General features: G+C 43.1%; 1 protein-coding gene across 1 annotated transcript; it reads left to right on the top strand.

Moving 5' to 3' along the window:
* Window positions 1-10,565: 10,565 nt before the first annotated feature.
* Window positions 10,566-20,342, top strand: bmp16 (bone morphogenetic protein 16). Its single transcript, XM_080504681.1, has 3 exons — window positions 10,566-10,860; window positions 17,194-17,561; window positions 18,811-20,342. The coding sequence occupies exons 2-3, from the start codon at window positions 17,201-17,203 to the stop codon at window positions 19,881-19,883; spliced, it is 1,434 nt and encodes a 477-aa protein (XP_080360807.1). The 5' UTR covers window positions 10,566-10,860; window positions 17,194-17,200; the 3' UTR covers window positions 19,884-20,342.
* Window positions 20,343-20,554: the final 212 nt, after the last annotated feature.

The raw sequence follows: 20,554 nt of genomic DNA on the forward strand, positions 1-20,554 counted from the left end.
AGGAAAATAGATTTGAAGAGATTTGGTCTCAAAAATCTTTAAAAGGGTCAAACGATAATTTTTTTTTAAAATTTAGAGTTGTGTGGAAGGCGGTATGCAAGCAGCAGGTATGGCTATGGTGAGAGTAAGTTTTAAATAAGTGAATAAAGGTGTGCGTGTGTGCGTGCATGCATGCGTATCTTTTATCTTATAAGCTGGTGTCCATTCATTTTCTCACTCAAGGACAAAGATGCACGACTCACTGCTGCTGCTCAGATTCATTCATAAATCAAAGCTCAAATCAAGCACAGACAAACTTACGATCCAATGCCAGAAGTTTTTACTGTTTTACTCCTGGGGCCTGGGGACCTCTCTTTAATATAATGCTTTAGACTGCAGCATCGTGCCAAAAATGCTGGCCCAAACATAGACTCTAACCCAGAATACAACACCAATGCAACCGCATACCGAAAACTAACCAGCTTTTTAACATAGCTGAATATATATGTGTGTGTATATATTTAGGATTTAGGCTTTTTGCGTCCCGGCTTAACATATGTCCCTGACAATTGAAATGTAAGTAATTATTGCTGGTATCATTGTTGTTTTAATTCTGAAACTGTAATTGCAGCAACACTGTTTTACTAAGTCATTGTATTTTGGGAAGTTTATCAGTGGACATTGCATGGCTGCAGAAGGTCAAACAAAACAACATTTTAGCATCAGGGAGGTATTTGTTTTTTGTCCCCCCCTTTCTTCAGCTCACAGTACTTCACTGGATTCACGAGTGATAGTGACTGAACATGATATTTCAGATTTCTGCTGTCAACATTTTCAGAAATGATAGAATTGAGAAAAATCTGCAAATAAAACAAAAACCTTTCAAAATCTTATTCAACAAACTTATAAAAAGGCAAGGCATTTACAAGCAAGACAAGTCCGTCAGCAGAAGAGCAGAATAAGGCACATTTATCACACTATTTAGTCTCACTCTCACTGGAGTGTAGCACTTAAGTGTCTTGCATGATTAATCATGTTTTCTCAATGCAAGAAGAACCAATCAGACACTTGGACTTACCTTATAATGGCCACATTTTTCATCCTTATTTTCAGCATAAGAAGGTCATCATGGCAATATGTTGTTGTGTAAAGCCTATGTCATTAGTGTTTTATGGGGACAATTTTGCATGTGAGACATATTTCATATATTAATTAACAAGTGGAAATGATAACGGTCCTAAATTATCATTACATACCAAGAGAATAAATGATTACCATCAAAAAATAGCTGGCACTAAGACAAAGGTAAACAAAAATATGCCTGCAAGGCAAAAGCAATGTTGTATATTACCGGTACTTTGAAACCTATCATCAACATCATGATTAGTGCAGCCATTTAAACAGGTGCCAAAAGATGTATGCCCCACTCCATCATTTTAGTTGTCTGAGATCCGGATCACTTATAAGCAACTTGAAGGATCATCAAGTTAAATTTAATGATGACGAACGTAATTATGTGTTTTAGTTTTCAAGGAGTAAACTTCCTTTTTTAACATTCATTGTTGTCTTGCCAGTGTAATAGTGCAGGCAAAAGAAAGTGATGGTCACATGCACACACACACACACACACACACACACACACACACACACACACACACACACACACACACACACACACACACACACACACACACACACACACACACACACACACACACACACACACACTTTCAACAGAAAACACTGACCTCAGGATGAAGGAATGAAATCTTATCATTGCAAAACCTCACGTAGGAATTCCTCCCCAGTGACTGAATAAAGTCAGACCTGTTTGTGTGACGGTGTCTGTGTATAGTCTGTCAGCATGAGTGTGTGTGTGTGTGTGTGTGTGTGTGTGTGTGTGTGTGTGTGTGTGTGTGTGTGTGTGTGTGTGTGTGAGTGTGTGTGTGTGTGTGTGTGTGTGTGTGTCTGCCTCTCTGTACATTCATGCAGGATGCGCTGCCATCCCGGTGGAGTGGACTCCTCCATACATGTAATGAAATCTCGTCTTTGTCTGTCTCCATGTGCACTCCGTACTCCTCCGTTCTGACATCCATTTGTCCTTCCCAGCATGCAACAGCCGCAAATCATCCGCCTTTTTTTCTTTTCTTTCTTTTCTTTTCCTTGATTTTTTGCACTCTCATTCCAGTCAAAAGAAACCCACAAAAGTAGGTACATAGAAAAACTTATTTTTCAACCCGGCGTCTGGGTGCTCTTTCATTGTGTTTTTGGTGCTGACTTATATTGCTCTCAATAGAGTTACTTTAAACCAGCACGAGTTTCACACATTGTCATGTTTGAATGAGTTCAGAACATTGGTGATATATTTTAGAGATTGAACTTGGAAAAACACATACCGTAGCTAAACTTCATTCCACCCCTGAGAGTTCCTTCTGCTCATCCATTTATTTATTTTCTTACTAGACAAAGTGACTTTGAGTACCTTAAATACTGCAACATACGACATTATTTCTTGTGTCAATATTGATTTAAAAAAAAAATTTTTTTATCAATGCATGTGCTACAAAAAGGCTAACAGAGAGAATAAATGAATCATGTTTGAAACATTCTAAGATATAAAGGAACACTTTACCTTCTTTGAGTTTCTGAATCTATTTCATCAGCCAACCACAACTTTATAGAACAAGTTTGTTTACCAGATTTGTGAATGGAAAAAAAATCAATAGTTAATTAACACTTAAAATCTTGATATCAATGTTGAGCACCAGTTTGCACAATCCACCCTGAAAGATTCTTAGATAATGTCTCACATGTTATGAATATGTTGCTTGTAGATTTTCTTTGTTACAACTGTTTTAACATTTTTGAAATGTCTAAAGTGTTTTTTTTTCTAGAAAATCTGAAATGTATGATTGTTTTTTCTATCTGTTTCTTTTTCTAAGTTTCATTGTGTTATATCCTCGGCTTTAAGTATAGGCAAAAAAGTATATCATCATTATATATTAAGGTAAATGTGAGGTCATAACTAAAAAGACTCCCCGGCTCTTCATGTTCGTCATTCAGGCCTTTTCTGGTGATGCATTGATCACATTAAGTGTCTGAGCATCAATCTTTCCTTATTTTGGGGACTGTGAAACTTTCCCCACATGAGTCACTCTGTTCAGCACGCATCTCTTCTCAGGAAAATTGGATTTTAGAAAAAGGCAACCGAATGACCAAGTGATTAAGCACCATTGTTTCCATGCACTGTGCAAACAACACTTCATATTAGGTTGATGAAGATCAGTTTCATTACTGAAACACTCTTATTTATATACAACCGCCTTTGAAGTCAAAATTTGTTTTACTTGTAAGTAATCACATGTTACATAATCCGATCTGATTTCAACCTATTTACTTATTTTAAAATGGCGTGAATCGAAGTCAGCGATTGATATATGAGCTTGAACTGATTAATCAGTGAAACCTTACAATGGATTCCAGCTGTTGCATTTTCATATGTATTTCATTTAAATAGGAAAACTATATCATTGTGATCTAAAAGAGGAAAATATTTGTATTCTTAAATTTTCCAGCACGAAACAAGTCAAGATTTTTGTACTAAATACTTCTCTCCTCTTCCCCTCATGTTTCGTACTGTGACCAAGTACCTTTGTTCCTGTTTGCTGGTCTTGATGATGCCGGTCAGATAACGCATGTTAACACTTTGTTAGGTCTTAAAACAAAACTACACTCAAGTAATTGCACTTTCTTTGTCCGTGTCACAGTGACGCATCTCTTAATAACTAGGTTCTTTAAAAAGTAGAATCCTAAGTCCTGGGCTAGATTCTGGGTTGGGTCTTTCAGTTGAAGAGCTTGCATGTTTTTCCTGTGCCGGGATTTTCTGCGTTGTCCAAAAACATAGACTTATCCCATTGTGGGTCATTTGTATCTCTGACTTAAAGGTATACAGGAGGATTTTCAGGAATTTTAGGAAAGAACCGCCCTCTCCACCGTTTGAAAAAAATGCGCATGCGCAATGCTGTACCTGCTCCCGAGACGGAACGCCTACTAAAACGCGTGCGAGAGACATGCACGAGCCCAGTTCTCCTCGTGCATGCTCTGTTTACAAGTCACAAGTCGGCATCGCTCACATAAGCTCACTTTACAAGAAGATTTGCACCAGAGGGGGTGAAACTGTATAAAAATGTCCGAGAATAATGCGTCGGGTCGGCCAGCGGCTTGATGAGGACCGTGTGGAGTGAGCTGCGCGCAGGGACGAGCACGTACGACGGGCTTACGTCATATATCACCAGAATGATTGACAATTGGGAGGACCAGTTATTTTGATGATCCACCCGAAAGAAGAAAATCCTCTACTATACCTTTAAGTGTAAATCTGAGTTTACAACTGTAGAGAGTGTATTCTGCCTTTGTCCACGGTCAATCGAACTGTATCGAAGACAAATTGAGTTACTTCACCAGTCATCTCACCAGAACATTGAAAGTTAAATGGAAAATGAACTTGCCTCTTAACTTAACAGGGCACGTGTAGTTGCGTTGCTGTGAAGCAAAGGCGTCAGCACTGTGTGGGTCAGTCTGACGACAGATTGACTCATTAAGTTCAGCTGAAGTTATTTCAGTTACTTGGAAGCTTGAAGGTGACGCATGTTATTACAATCTGCTCCAGATAATCAGTCATTGTTAAAGTCTAATGTTTTCTCTGTGCTTGCTTCCCACATGTTGACTAAATGTTTTTCAGCAGTCTTTCTCAACCCCTTTCTCAAAAGAAATGTATTAATAACTTAATGACAATTACAGAAATAGCAACATGTAAACTGCACCAAATTTATAACAGGATCTGTATTTAGGGGCTACTAAAAGAATTTCTGGCACTGTGACGGCAAGCTAACATAAACTATACTAACTCTTGCCAGAGGAGGGCAGAGCAGAGAGAGACAGCAGCTCTCCAACTGGTTTCATTCACAACCAAAGTAGTAAGTGGCAAGTTTTTGCCACCTTCTGTTGTAACTGCTTCATCAATTTAGCAATGGTGATCAGTGACTTGCTCATTGCTGTCAGTAATGGCAGTACAGGTGGCAGGGCAGTTCCATGTTACCTGAACTTCCATTGCAAATAAATATGGTTGCTTTTCTTGCCAGCATATTTTAGAACTTTACATTCTTGTGACAGCCTGAACACAACGAACAAATGAAGCCAGAACAGACACAATTGTCAGTCTTCCTCCCCTGACACCCCGTCCCTGTTCTGTCTGGACTACTCCCTCCTACAACCACCAAGTATCTAACGCTCCGGCTGATCAGTGAGTTATCATGTGTGACAACTTGCTGAAAGAGACAGAAGTAGGGAAAGAGCAGGGGATAAAATCAAATCCCCTCCTTTCCTCCTCCTCCTCCTCCTCCTCCTCTTCATCCTTTCCCAAGGAGGCCTCACGCTCTGCCTCCGTGGAGGGACGGCGCAGTATGGAGGTGGGAACTCTGGGATGCAGGACGGATGGACGGCTTGTTAAGAGGGCGGTGAGGTATTACTTTAAAAGTTTCTCTCCACCCCCGTCGGAAGTCAGCGGGACAGGCAGCCGACAGCTTTTCCAGAGGATGGGAAAGCTGGAGGCTGGGATTACTGCTCAGTTCAAGAAGGCACTTAGTGAACCCAGAGCTGTAACGTCTGAAACCTCAATGAGTATTCATTCATTCACTCACTCACTCACTCACTCACAGAGAATACTTCATAGATGTGTTTCAGTGAACTTGGCCCGGGATTGACTACTCAAGTCTCCATTTAAGGTTGAAAACATGTCCTAAAAAAATACTGCTTTCTCTATAGGTATCTCATATGTTTATGTTCTTCATCAGCTTATTTCTTTTGAACAACCACAGCTGAAATATTTCAACCCAGGACTGCTGCACATTGTCTGCTGGACACACTCAGCATGTCCTCTGCATCCTTTGTACTTAATTCATTGAAATTTAACTTGACATATTTGATAGATTTGGAGACGTGAGTTTAATTTAAAGTCCTAAAGTTTGGCTGCTCAACACATGTTTGAAATAACTGGCACATGTGCAGGTCAGAAGGTTTAAGAGACTCTCCCTCATGGAGCATCCAAGGCTTAGTGAGATTGTGCTTTAATCGCATATATGTGTTTGTGTCCTGCATTCAGGTTTGCAGAGGAAATACTGCAACTCGGAATGAGTTTTTTGTCTCAAATAGAACAAAAACAGCACAGGCCCTGCTATTACCTCTAAGATCACATGCAATTCCAGTAGAACTTCACATTAAAAGATCCTGTTAACAGTTGTTGGGACAGATGGGTATAATGACAAACAATATCAGACGTGTGCTTGGAGTTTTTTGCTTTGAGAGTGGAAAGGATGTTGTTCAATTATTTGGCTATCACCATACCTGTTCATTACTTGAATTACTTACTTCAGTTACTTAATTATTTAATCTGTTTCATCTTTCATTCTTACTTACCCATGCCTAATTACTTATAAGGAAAGGGTGACATGCCACAGGGAAAGTCAACAAATTCAACCCATAATACACTTTAAACCTTTAAATGGAACCAGTTTTCCCACTTTTGGTTGATTTTGTCACCTGGCAGTACATATATTAGTTTAGTGGGCCATCACTTTGGTTCTGTTGTGCAAGGCTCTTTCACACTAACGGGAGAAACTGCAGAAAACCTATTGTGCTTTGAAAAGTTTAAGTATTTTTGTTAAAGTAAGTCAAGTTTGAGTGTTGTCATTTGAGGGGATCTCCATCAATTGATTTGTATGCAACCATAGTCTGTGACGTGTGCTTGAATTGTTCGTGGCATGATCGTGTCTGTATATATGTAGATATGTATGTCTGTGTGTGTATGTGTATGCTTGGTGTGTGTATCTGTGTGGGTGTGTATGTATGTCTGTGTGTGTGTATGCGTATGCTTGGGTGTGAGTGTGTGGGTGGGCTGGGATTAGGTGATGGGGTGGGGGGGGTGGCTGTCCTCCGGCCGGGCCTGGCTGGGCCTTTGCTCTTCCTGGTCTGGGGGGGGGGCTGGTCTGGGGCTCGGCGGCTGGGGCCTTCTCTGTCCCGCCGGGGGTTGGGGGGGTGGTGGGGGGATGGCCCCCGGGGGTGCGGCGGGCTCCGCTGTCGGGGCCGGGGGGGCTCCCTGCCCGCGTGGCCTGGGGGCGCTGCGCCGACCGGTCCCGGCTTGGGGGCTCGGTCGGGGCCCGGGGCTCTGCGCCCTTTATCCTTCTCCTGTGGGCCCCTCTGGCCTGGGGGGGGTCCTCTCTCCGCGCTCCGTCTGGTGCCTTCCGGGTTGGGGCGTGGCTCTCCGGGGGGGTTTGTCGGGGCCTCCCTGGATCCGGTGGGTCGCTGGGTGCCGGAGTGGCGGCGTCCGGCCCTGGTGGCCTTGGGCTCCGGGGTGGTGCTGCGGCCCCCCCACAACAGTTTCATTCACATCCAGAGGACAAACCACACACACACACACACACACACACACACACACACACACACACACACACACACACACACACACACACACACACTCCCACTCCTCATTGATGAGATTGTTCTGTTAATTATCAAAACCAAGTTGTTGTTTGCTTTTGTTGTTGTTGTGTTTGTTTGTTTGTTTTATTTATTTATTTATTTATTTTTGTTCTATGTCCTTTTGCTTTTTGCTTTTGTTATAATTGTTGTCATTATTTAGGTCTTTTGCTCTGTTGTTGCTCAGGCTGGTCTTAATCTCATGGCAGTTGGAAAATATTTAGATCACTGTGGTTAATGTATTATCAAAAAAAAAAAAAAAAAACAATTGTATGTAGCACTAACAAGGGTATTGTATGTATTTTGTATTTTGTATTTTTTGTATTTATTTTGTTTCACCAAGCATTTCTCTGTCTCTCCTCTCCTCTCCTCTCCTCTATCCTCTCACCCCAACCGGTCCGCAGAATTCCGCCACCTCTGAGTCTGGTTTCTGCAAAGGTTTCTCCTTGTTGAGGGAGTTTTTCCTTTCCACAGTCGCAAACACACCTGCTTGCTCATGTGGATATGTTGGGCTTTTCTATTTTCTCTATAACAGCAAATTGGAATGACTGTAAAGTATTTAAAAATAATAAAAAAAAAAAATTTAAAAAAAGAATTGTTCGTGGCATAACCCGAGCCTGCCTCACAGTGCCACCCATTGTTTGTTTTCTACATTTTTTACGAGACCCCAGTTAGGAGGACCTTCACTTCAGGCAGATAATGTTAAGACTGAAGTAAAATGACGTATAATGCTGGCACAGATCAATGACGTCTCTGGAGAGTTTCTTCTCGTCTTCATTACTTATCCTGTAATGATGAAGTCCAAAAGAGAGAGCTTTTAGAGGGGGGGTACAGTTAAAGAGTGTCAAAAACTACGTGCATGAGGAAGCAGAAGGTATTGAAACAGATCTTTGTACCTGAATGTAAGATATTTATTGCTGATAAAAGATAGGCAGCAAATGTAATTATTTTAATGGCCTACCATCAGTCTTATGAGTGCAACTCAGAATGACTCACATTGAATGCAATGGTCAAATGGGATTAAATTAGCAGCTTTCCAATTTGTAGCTTCCATAAAAGACCAGTTCAGGTAACATTTGGCTTAAATGCACGTATTTCATTTTATTTCCAAAGTTAGACCAATCAATACGGCTCTAATGCCTAACTGTGATAAAACTAAAGCTTTGAGCCGATCTGTCTCGATTAGCGACTGTGGGAGGAGAGCGGTATTGATCTTCTAATCTAACGCTCGGCACAAACGCAAACTAATAAGGTGGAGCGAGATCTGAGCCGCCGTGTGCTGAAATGTCTCCTTTTATCAAGCACTCAGGAATCAAATGACAGTGAAAAAGCGCTGCTAGTCGTTGGCTATAATGCGCTGACTGATAGTATGGTTGACGGACTTCATTCTGAGATGGCAAAGGTCAAATGACTTTATTTGTATCTGCTGTGAGTCTGAACTGACCCCGAAAGCAAAAGCTTCCTCACTTAAAGCGTTCCTCGGGGAGGTCAAAGGTCAGGTGGAGTTAGTACTTAACGGTTTGACTTGAAGAACAGAGAATATTTGACAACCCATCTGCGGATCAATTATTTTGGTTGCAGCTGTTGACAAAAGATGGAGACATGCGAGCATGAAAACAGACAATTCCCTGCTTTTCACGTTATGTATTCCATTGACTAGAGTTTCAGGGATTGTTGGAATTTTTAAATGTGTCCTGAATCTGAAAACAGGTAGGCTGTTATTGGAAGAAAAAAAAAAAAAGCTCAAAATCAAAAGTGTGCCTTCAAAGACATGTGCGTGTGTGTCCGTGTGTGTGTGTGTGTGTGTGTGTGTGTGTGTGTGTGTGTGTGTGTGTGTGTGTGTGTGTGTGTGTGTGTGTGTGTGTGCGTGCGTGCGTGCGTGCGTGCGTGCGTGCGTGTGTGTGTACTGGAAGAGCAAGTGGAGGGGACAGAGAGGAGGAGCAGAAGGATGTGGGCAAGCGATTCTCCAGATGAGATCTAATATGTGAGACGATGCATCCTAAAGAGACGTTTTCTCATGGGTCCACCCCATGAATACAAATTCACCCCGCCACCCGCTCCGAGCTGGAAGGACAGATGCACCTTGCTTCAACCCGTAGTGGAGAAGTACAGCCCGCCTTTTTCCTTTTTTTTCTGTTTTAACCTCAACGTTTACTTCCATCCAATCACAAAACTCAACCGTGGTGACTTCATGGCAGCTCTTATGAGTCATCCATTCATACCTTTGTCGTGTAACTGAATCTGTTTGCTCTTATTCAGTGTCATGGGGCCTCGTATTTATAATGACGGAGCGATTGTCTGTGTGCATGTTGGTGGAAAAGTAACATGTTGCCTGCAAAACGCCACAGGTGAGTTTGTTAAGGGAGAACAGGTAGAAAATTGTCAGTTTGCTTGCGCATGCTGACCTCTGGATTATCCGTGCATGTGTGTGTCTGAAGGTGTGTGTCTAGCCTTGTTACAGTGGGACCGTTTGTGTGACAGTTAACAACCTGTAAATGTTGCCACTGTTGATGACATCACTATCTGAGAGGATCTAAATGGCCAGGAAAGTTCATCAGAGTTAAACCGAGTTTACCAGCTGCACAGTGAGTATAGTGGAAAAAGTGTGTGTGTGTGTGTGTGTGTGTGTGTGTGTGTGTGTGTGTGTGTGTGTGTGTGTGTGTGTGTGTGTGTGTGTGTGTGTGTGTGTGTGTGTGTGTGCGCGTGTGCGTGTGTGTGTGTGTGTGTGTGTGTGTGAGAGAGAGAGAGAGACAGACAGAGCAAGAGAGTGGGGGTGGAAGGGGGAGGAGATACAAAAGGGAGGAACAGAGTACAGAGGAAAGGAGAGAGACATAGTAAGGAGGTTTAGGAACAAGACGGAGTTGTTGTCTGTGATACAGTACAGACTGACAGACACAAGTCATATTCCTCCTGCAGCTCTCAGCCGCTGTACCAGCCTGTTTGACTCAACCAGGGCTGGGAGTGCAGGCGACAGAGAAAGGGAGTTGCCTTCTAGCAGAGGTCAGGCGAGGCAGGCGTGCAGGCAGGCAGAGGGGAAGCCGGTCGATGTTTTCTAAGAGTTTGCTTATCTGACACTGACAACAGGATGAGAAGCTGAGCGAGGGAACGGAGAAGGAGAACAACATGGAACAATCAACTGCACCTCCATTTCACTCTCATAGACAACATAGGACAGGCAGACACTGGCTGCTCCGCAAGTTAAACGGAGACGGAGAGAAAGAGTAGAGGAGCGTAAATAGTCCACTTTGTCCATTCTGTCTAAAGGAGCTGGAGCGAGAGCCGAGGGATCGTAACACTGGAGCTCAAGGATAAACCATGGACTCTGCATACATCCCACCACACCTGGACGTGAGTACTACATCCCTGTCCCTCTCTCTCTCTCTCTCACACACACACACACACACACACACACACACACACACACACACACACACACACACACACACACACACACACACACACACACACACACTCACACGCACACATGCACACACACACACACATCTGTCTGTCAAACCACAGGCCACAGGAACTGCGCTGCTGAAGCCATTAGTCACTCTGAGAAGAAGAAAAAAAAAATGCACACACGCGCACACACATACACTCACACATGCTTGCATACACGGCTGGCACACTGTATCGCTCAATCAAAATCTTGTCCAGTAAGCAACTTGCCAGAGAATAATGTGCTTATTATGAGTTCAAAGAGCATAACGTAAGTCGTCGCCACTACAAACACAGTATGAATTGGCCCTCAGTGTTAACTCACGGTAACTTTAATGTAAAAACCAGAGGTGTGTTTTTGTTCTGTATTTCACATCGGTGTAGCTGTCAGACACACAGGGCGAGCAGTCTCCAAGCTTTCAGCAGTCATGGGTTTGATGTGGCACTGTGTCTGCCGGTGCCGTTGCAGCGTTACGCCTCGGCAGGGCCTCCTGTTAACCACAATGCACTTGTGACACTGAGACCCCCAAGCATCCCCCAGGTGAAGAGGACAGGAGCCGTGTGACGACAAAAAAGAAAACACAGGCTGCAAATACACGATGGCATATTCTCTGCAAAAACTCGCGCATAAATGAAACTCAAGCCAAGACACAGTGTGTCTGTGTGAGAGTAAATGTGATACCCCATCAGTCAGCTGGAGCAGGTTGTAGCTACGCTGTGTGAGTAGAGAACCATTCTGCACACACACCCAACCAGTAGGTGTGCATGCATTCAAACATATTTCCTGCTTATGTGTGTTTATTATTATTTTTTTGTAACCCTATCTCTTCATTCTTTATTTATTTCTGCACACGTGGGAGTGCCGATTTTCTCCAGATGTTTAAACACAGTTGCTGCTCTCAGCGTTTGCCCATCAGGAGTGGATACAGAGACATTCTGGAGCAGATCCGAAAATAAACTTGGGTAACCACCCAAAGTGACAAAAGTGAATCTCTTCAATATTTAGATGAAAAAATCAGAATTTTATATTGTTCACTTAGGGGTATTTTTTCATTGCTTTTTTCCATCTTTTTTTTTTCTCTTTAAAAATAGGGTGCATTTGCCTTCTTGATTTGTTATTAAGTTTGGACACAGACCATACGTTATACTATTCTCCTACCTCAAAGCATTTGGTGCTACTCAACAGCTTTAGTGTTGCAAAATAACATCATCACCATCTTAACATTATCAGTTATTACACAGTGTTCAATTTAGGGAATTTGTTAACGTGAAAAACTGTCAAAACTCCACTCAAAGTGAAGTTTCGCCCTTGGTTTGTGTCCACTGTTGTGTGTGTCGAGCAGAACAGACGTTGGGCATCTGGGTCAGTAGAGGGCTAATTTGTCCAGCTGGTAAGAATTAAAGAGCTGTGCAAACAGAATCTAATAAAACCACACAGCAGCCTACCTGGAATCATGTTGTAATGATTTCATCACCTTGGAGACCTGAACCACACGGGAACTTACAACTGGCTTGGTCTTTTTTTTTTCTTTACCTAACACCTATTATAGATTAACTTCACACCTCACACATTAATGACTAGTTTAGCATGAGGCTGTACAGCGTAGTCATAACCAGACAGCTATTATAGTGACCATGACGTGCTTTCTCACTTTATATGTTTTTAGTGTGAAGGCCGCAGTGGAAAAGGAGCCGTGGTAGATGCAGATGAATCCTCAGAAGGGTTTTCAGAGGTGCATTTGTGTATGGCACATCATGTTTGGGGTCCCGGGGCCAACTGATGTGAGATACTGTTTAATATTTTAGTAAGCTCAGAGCACAAAAATGAACCCCGTGGCATGTATGATGGACATATCATGTTTTGAAAGAATGAGACGGCAACATAGAAAAATGAGAGCTGGAAACCTGGGGGGGGGGGGGGGGGGGGGGGATCAGGGAGAGTGAGAGGAGGAATTTGGGAAAAGAAACACGGGAAGAACAACAGGAAGGGAAAGTTGAGGGACCAGGCGTAACATGAAGACAGCGGCGGTGGATAAATCAGACGGGTGCTGTGACACTCCGGCCCCCTGGCCCGGCAACAGTCTGCCACACTCTTCCGCAAAAACACCATTCATTTAAGAACAAGGAATAACTTTAATAGAGAGAGAGGGTGATAGCCATGCAGAGCAACATAAAAAAAAAATGTTTTTACCAAGAATGAACAAGGGCCTTAATGGGAAGAAAGAAATAGGAAAAAGCGCTGAAGAGAGTGGCCTAAGTTGGTTTGAAAAAGAGAGTGAAGAGACACATGACAACACAGAGGACAAAGCAAAAGGGCAAAGTTCAAGGAATGCAAAGAGGAAGGAGGAAGGGGAAAGGGAGCAGAGTTGGAAATAAACAGATAAAAACAGAGGCTCGGGTAGAGAGGCGGACATAAGAGGTCAGAGGTTTTAATCAGTGAGTTGAGAAAGGCACGGGGCAAACCGGCAGCGGCACCTGACTGTCGCACGCCGGGGTCACATCGCCGTCTGCTCAGAAGGTCAGGTCACATCTAATATGTCTAAAAGGGTGCATGAGAGGGAAAAGATGCACGGGCACCCTAGACAAACTCCAAACGTTCATTTTACTCTGTCCCTGACCCGTTCATCACACGGCTCTCTGACCACATTTCATTAGTCCACGTTCAAGCAAGATTCAGAAAAAGCAGAAATAAGTCCGGTATAACAGGAGAAACTCAGAGCTGCGGTCATAAAAATGTCACATTTTCCTGTCTGAGTAGAAGGACTCGACATCATGGTGGGTGGCACCCTGATGCACACGACACACAAAGACACTATGAGCCCCGAATCCTGTTTGTCCCGTTTAAATGAGATTGAACCAGTTCTAACGCGGCCCCTCAGAGAAGATCTGAGAATGTGAGGAGAAACTATCCACTGTTTACAAGCTTCTTTTCTCCTTTTATTTGTTTTGACTTTTTGTTGTTGTTGTTGTTGTTTTGTTTTGTTTGTCGTTTGTTTTGCTGCGACACACCCACGACGTGACATCTGAACCTTTGTACCTCAGAGTCACCTGGGTGGTTTTCTAGGTGAGGAAAGTACAGGAGAGAGGTGGTGTGTTGTCCTTAATCTGCTTTACAAGCCTCCACAGTATATGGGAGAGGCTGTCCAGCAGAGAGTCTAATCTGTAATTGTCCTCCGCTGCGCTGCCTCAGGTGAAACAGCTCAGGGTGGGACCGCAGCAGTTTAATGGATAGCCAGCAACAATCCCACGCTCAGAGGTGGCTTTTTTTTTTTTTTTTTCCAGGCTTGCCCTTTGAACCGCGCAGCTTACGGGCAGCGCACAATCGCACAGGCATAAAAGTATACACACCTTCACACCTGTGACCTCCTTTTAACCCCTTTTCTGACAGTGTGGTGAGATTAGCGGTAATTACAGCGTCATTATGTGTTTACTCAGCCATTAAAGCCTTTGTTATCTTGCTTTGGGAGGCCTAATCGATTCCCTGTCCCTTAAAGAGATGAGAAAAAGAGATAGAAGTGAGAACGGGTAAGATAAGTGAGCACTCGGACGAGGAATGAGATAACAGAAACCTTTGATAACGGGCATTTTGGATCCACTTTCTTGAAAAAAAACTCTTTTTTTTTTTTTACAGTTAACAAGAACAACAATGAATTTATGAGGCCTTTCAGCTCTATTGTTTTGCATTTATGCTAATTTGCAGTGAAGATGGTCTTTTCTCTGCCCGGCTCACAGGTTTGACACCTTTGAACTGGCACTTTAACACCTTAAGTCAGTCCCTGCAAGTGAAGAGGGCCATTACCTTGCAGGTTTCTAATTACCTGCTCAGTTATTAACACCTGTGCCACAGACCTGCAGGGTGTCAGTCGGGTCAGAGCCATAATTGTGTGACCCCTGTCTGTGCCCGTGTTCCCGCGCCGTGAAGGTTCCAGCAGATAAGCTGCTCCTTTGTTTTGAGTGAAAGAGGCTTAACCCTCTCAGCCAAGTCAACCTCAGCTCAATGTGATGCACCTGAAATTAACCCAAAGGAGATATTTAGAGTAGCACCAATGTAAAGGGTCCACACGTTAACCACAGGTGTTGCTGACTTGAATAAAATCACATTAAAACAAATCACATTAAAACCTCTGGAATTTATTTCCAGAAGTTTCAAAAAAGTAGGAATACTTTTTGAACCGGCAGGCATTATCCTGCAAGTCAAGTAGCAGATTTGTACATAAAGGCAAACTTTATAATCAGATTCAGTCCTGACTGTGAGTATCCCCTAATTTGTGTGCTGCACGTCAAGACTGATGAAGCAGTAAAAAGTTCTCCATAAGTAAGACACATTTATCTATTTATATGCTGAATATTTTCTTTCAAGTCGAGCAACATATTGCATGTCAACAAACAAAACCCATCAAACTAACTTTTTATGACATCCACATTTTTTTTCTTCTTAATACAGATAAGACTTCCATTTTGCCAATATTAGGTCAATCCCTCAAAAGAAATACGAGCTGTCTTTTGCTTTGTCTATATTCCAATAAAAAAAAAGAGTACAGTGTGTCCATGTAGTTCTCCGAGGAGCAATTACCATCCTGCCTCTGCCTGCAGAAGGCCAAAGTCGATGAGCAATATTTGCCACAATGTAAACCTGGTGTCATCTGAGAACAAGGAGATAAAATTAAGAAACCCCTCAGGGTATAATGATGACCACATGGTATTGCTATCTGAGCTATAAATGTTTCGAGGTTTGTTCGTATCAATGTTGATGTGAACAGTATTCACTGAGACCTGCTTCTTTCTGATGCGAGACCCAGGAAATGTCTGAAAAATGACCGTAATTAATGGGTCACTGGAATTCAGTCATAAAAGACATGGGCCGTCCTTGCTCCATCCATGTAGGCGTGACTTTGTCATATGAAACAATTTTATGAATTCCTTCTCAAGTGATTTTTAAAAAAACGGAGAGAGAAGAAACACATATGCCAACGTGTCATCGTGTTGAGGTTCTCCAACTCCATCACATGTCAGTGTGTGTCCACAGGCTTTGATTAATGCTGGGTGGTGTTCATACATAGTGCTCACATCTTTTTCATACACAGACACACAGCTTGGCTAAATTACGGACAGATAGAGATTCATTACTTCTGTTTCATTGTCCTGTGAGATATATGAGCCTTGGGGGTAAAAAGTTTGCCATAAATTAACAAAGGAAAACAAAGTAGTGTTGTTTCTGCAGCCACCGGTAACAAGCAAACAAGTTCATATGGATATGTGGATAGTAAATTTGTTGAACATATGCCACATGAAGGCAGGAGCTTAATGAGAAACTAGTGTGTCCAGGAAGAAGAAGACATGAGCAATGATATACAGAGTCCAGGAGCATCTTGTCAGGGCTATGTCTTTAGCAGATTTTTAAACCAATACTTCATATTTTGTCATTGTGTCAGAAGATTCATGTTGATCTTTGTAAAAACTCGAACCATCCGAAAATACTTTAAAGAATCAACAAGACAAAAGTGTTGAGCAGGATGTCACATTTTTTTTGTCTTCTTTTCTGTCAATGACATCGTCCTTCATCAGTTCTACATTTCCCAGGGGAAGAGCTTCTATTCTGACATCGAGGGACAATCATCACGGCCCTCATCTGATTAGACATCTTATATGGCAATTTCTAATTTCTAATATTTTAAATCTCTGTTAATCATTGTGGGAGGTTGTCACTTGTCAATGGATTGTAAAAAGAGACTAAACTAAACTAAACTAAACTAAACTAAACTAAACTAAACTAAACTAAAAGCACACACACACACACACACACACACACACAATCAGCTTCAAACAGGTGATTTAGAGCCATCACTCAGTCTCACATCAACATTAAATTAAGTAAATTTTATACAGAAAAGCCCAGAGTGAAAATAGCATTCATTCAAGATTGCAAACCACGACACACCATGAGTCCAAGGAGACATGTCCAACCTAATATTACTATAGTGCAGATAGTAAAACATGTGTCATCTTTACAAGGACAAATGATTCACTTAGACAACAAAAGCAAGATGAAGAAAATATGTAATACAACACATGAACGCTGAAGAAAACATTTATTTTCACTTTGTAGTCTAAATATTAAAGAGGAACATCAGTGGCAGTTTTAATCTCTACTTGTGTGTTTGTGGTCCTCCACATTCTGCTCTTGGCACCACCATGGTTCTTTTCTCCATCTCATCGTCTCTCCTCACCTTCCTCCAGGTCCACCATGTTCCCTGCTAACCTCCTGCTCCTCATGGTCCTGCTGCTACCTCAAGCCTCGTCTGGTCGCCAGGGCGGAGACACCAGCGAGATCGACCATGGCAGGGTGCCCCCAACTCCCTCGACCTTGTCCCCTCTCCCGTCGCTCCTGGACCCTGGCCTGGCTCAGACCATACAGACTCTCCTCCTGAGCCGGCTGGGCCTGCAGTCTCAGCCTGAACCGCAGCCCGGGGTGCAGGTGCCCCGCTACCTCCTGGATCTTTACCGCTTCCACCAGCAGCAGTACCATCTGGTGGAGGACCCTTTGTTTAGTTTCCCCAGCCAACACATCCAGCAGGCCAACACTGTACGCAGCTTCCACCACAGCGGTAAGGTCTTCCAACTACAATTAAAATGCATCATTTTTTGGCAGTTTGAGTTGGTGTTGCTTGTTTCTGAGATATACCTATACCTAAGGAATATCTACGACTGTAATCTAAACTGTAATCTATCTATATCATCTATTGAACAATTAATCATAAATAGTTGCACAGTTAGTTTCCTCCTACAAGTTAAGTATCCCAAATGAATGATTATTATTTGAAATCCTGGGCTTTCATAGATAGATAGATATATGGATAGATGTGATGTGTTATCTGGGACACAAGAAATACATAAAACCTGTTTTTCCCATCAATTCCAATAAGCATGTAGTTTTATTTATTGTCGGCGAGCAGTTTTTAAGTGAAATGAGCAGTGTATGTGTAAAAGCGCAACTCAGTACAAAGATGTACATTATATTTCGAGAATCGACATTCTTGCTTGGCAATAACAGATTTTTGTTTTGCTGTGACTCACTTTTGGGAAATGTAAACTGTAAACATGATTATTTTATATGCTTCTTTTAAAAAATGTGCAAGAGCATGTTTAGATATGTATCTCTCACACGGAAGGGATTTGGTCCTGGACTCTGGACTCTCAAAACTCTGTTACGTCTTTCTCAGCATGGCTGGCCTGTCCGGTCAGCAGGTAGCAGACAAACATTTGCTCAGGACACCCCACAGTTGTGTCCGGATTGATACTTATGTAGATTTATACAAAAAAACGTGCAGCTTTTATCCCTGACTGAGACTCCTTCTTGTCAGGTCTGTTTGACCCAAACTGTTTGGGGGGCGGGGGGGTTATTATAGGCTGCCAAAACCTATCAGCAGTAAAACAGGTTGAATTTACAATTTACATAAGCTACATTTAACAACAAATTTCACATTTTGTATTGGTTCATTCTACAGCTAAATATTCCTGAAGAGACAGTGAAGACAGTAAACATAAATTCAACTGATAAAGTCATGAATATAAAATGTGTTATATCTTCAAAGTCCATTCTGAATGCATTTGCAATACAGAAACATCAATTTGACAAAGATGCTGAATGAACTGAATGAACCATGCAATTGACAGAAGTGTGAATGGGCCTCAGTGCTAGCACTGTGAGAAAAGTCAACAGCTAATTTGTCATAATTTCCCTGCTTTTGGTATCATTCAGAGCTGGGGGAAATGAAATTGCATGCATCTAAAAACAAACAAAAAAAACCAACTAAAAGCTAAACTCCTGCCCTCCTGTTTCTTTCTTCCTCTCAGAACCATTTGAAGACATTCCAACAGCAGAGGATCGTACCGGAGTGCACATCTCCTTCAATATCTCCTCTATCCCTCAAGATGAGAAGGTGCTCTCTGCCGAGCTTCGACTGCTCCGCAGTGGCAGAGCCTCTCTGGGCTCCGGGCCCCACAGGCTGAATTTGTATGTCTCTAAGCACCGCGAAAACTCTGAACCCGCTCTGCTGGAGACGAGGTTACTCACCGCTGACCTCCACAGCCAAAAGCCAAGTGGTTTATGGGAGGCGTTTAGCCTGAGGGCAGAGCTCCTCCATAAGGCCCATGCTGGAACTGGCAGCTTGAGCTTCTTTTTGGAGATCAGACCTGAAAACAGAACCACCTCACTTTCTGACATGAGCAGCTCCTCTGCTGCGGACGAGGAGGAGGTGAAACGAAAAGAGCGACACCTGAGGGTGTGCCGGTCTGTGGGGCAGGACGATCGCAGCTGGGCCCAGGAGAGGCCCCTCTTGGTGACTTATAGTCATGATGGCCACGGCGAGCCGTTAGTTAAACATGGCAGGAAAAGTACTAGCAGTTCCCAGAGGATGAAAGGCAGAAAGGGGACAAAACTGAAGTCGAGGAAGAGCAACAAGAGCCGCAGCAGAGACCAATCGTGGGGCACGGACAAAAAAATGAGAGACGCTATGCCGGGATGGGGTGATAATAAAGGCGGAGTCAGCTGGAGTGATCGTGGAAGGGTGAAAAGAAACGGCGGTCGTGCTGCAAAACTGAAACGCCTTTCACGTAACAGGTGCCGCCGTCATCCCCTGTATGTAGATTTTAATGACGTGGGTTGGCACAAGTGGATCATTGCACCGAGCGGCTATGACGCCTTCTTCTGCCTGGGAGAGTGCCGCTTTCCTCTGGCCGACCACATGAACTCCTCGAGCCACGCCATGGTGCAAACTCTAGTGAACTCTGTGAATGGAGCCGTGCCCCGGGCCTGCTGCGTGCCCACCTCCCTCAGCCCCATCGCCCTGCTCTACCTGGACCCTCAAGACCGAGTGGTACTGAAGAACTATCAGGACATGGTGGTGGAGGGCTGCGGGTGCCGGTAGTGTGAAGACGGACAACTTGGGGCCAGAGATATTCACAGAGAGATGGAGGAACAGCATGGGAATAACCCCCACCCCCCCACCCACCCACACCCCACCCAAAAAAAAAACAAGAAAAAAAAAAACCTGAAGCATGCAAAGGCAGCCAGCAAACTTCAAACAGACTGAGAGAAATGTAGCAGCGAGAAGAAAGACATGAGGGAATGGATATAGCAGCCAAATCATGATTATCAGGGGCAAGAAATTAGGTCAGGCATAGGAAAAGGGGGAAAGAGTGAGAAAAACAGATTGCCATACAAGAGGATAAAAGATTTCTTAATAATCCAGAAGGAGAAGCAGATGGAAGCAGAAATATGGTTGACATAGGTCTACTGCCAGGATTTAGTTTCACTTTTTCTCCATTTAGCTATGATGCAGCTGTACATCACTAACTGACAGGCAGCTTGTTTTCTCATGAGAATCCAGCGCTATAACATCAGCTGCTTTAAAACCAAACGCTCGTCTCGCTGTGACAAAGCCAAATGGCCTAACATTCAGATAAGCCAGCCATGGATGTAGATTCTAAGCTCTGCTGTGGGGTTCATGTTGGTCTGCGTCTTCTTGGGGGTCTCAGTGATGACCGACAGCATTTTAGCAATATGACGATGGCACCAGCATGACATCTAGACTTTGTG

Source organism: Blennius ocellaris, assembly GCF_963422515.1.
Source record: "Blennius ocellaris genome assembly, chromosome: 2".
Classification (NCBI taxonomy): domain Eukaryota; kingdom Metazoa; phylum Chordata; class Actinopteri; order Blenniiformes; family Blenniidae; genus Blennius; species Blennius ocellaris.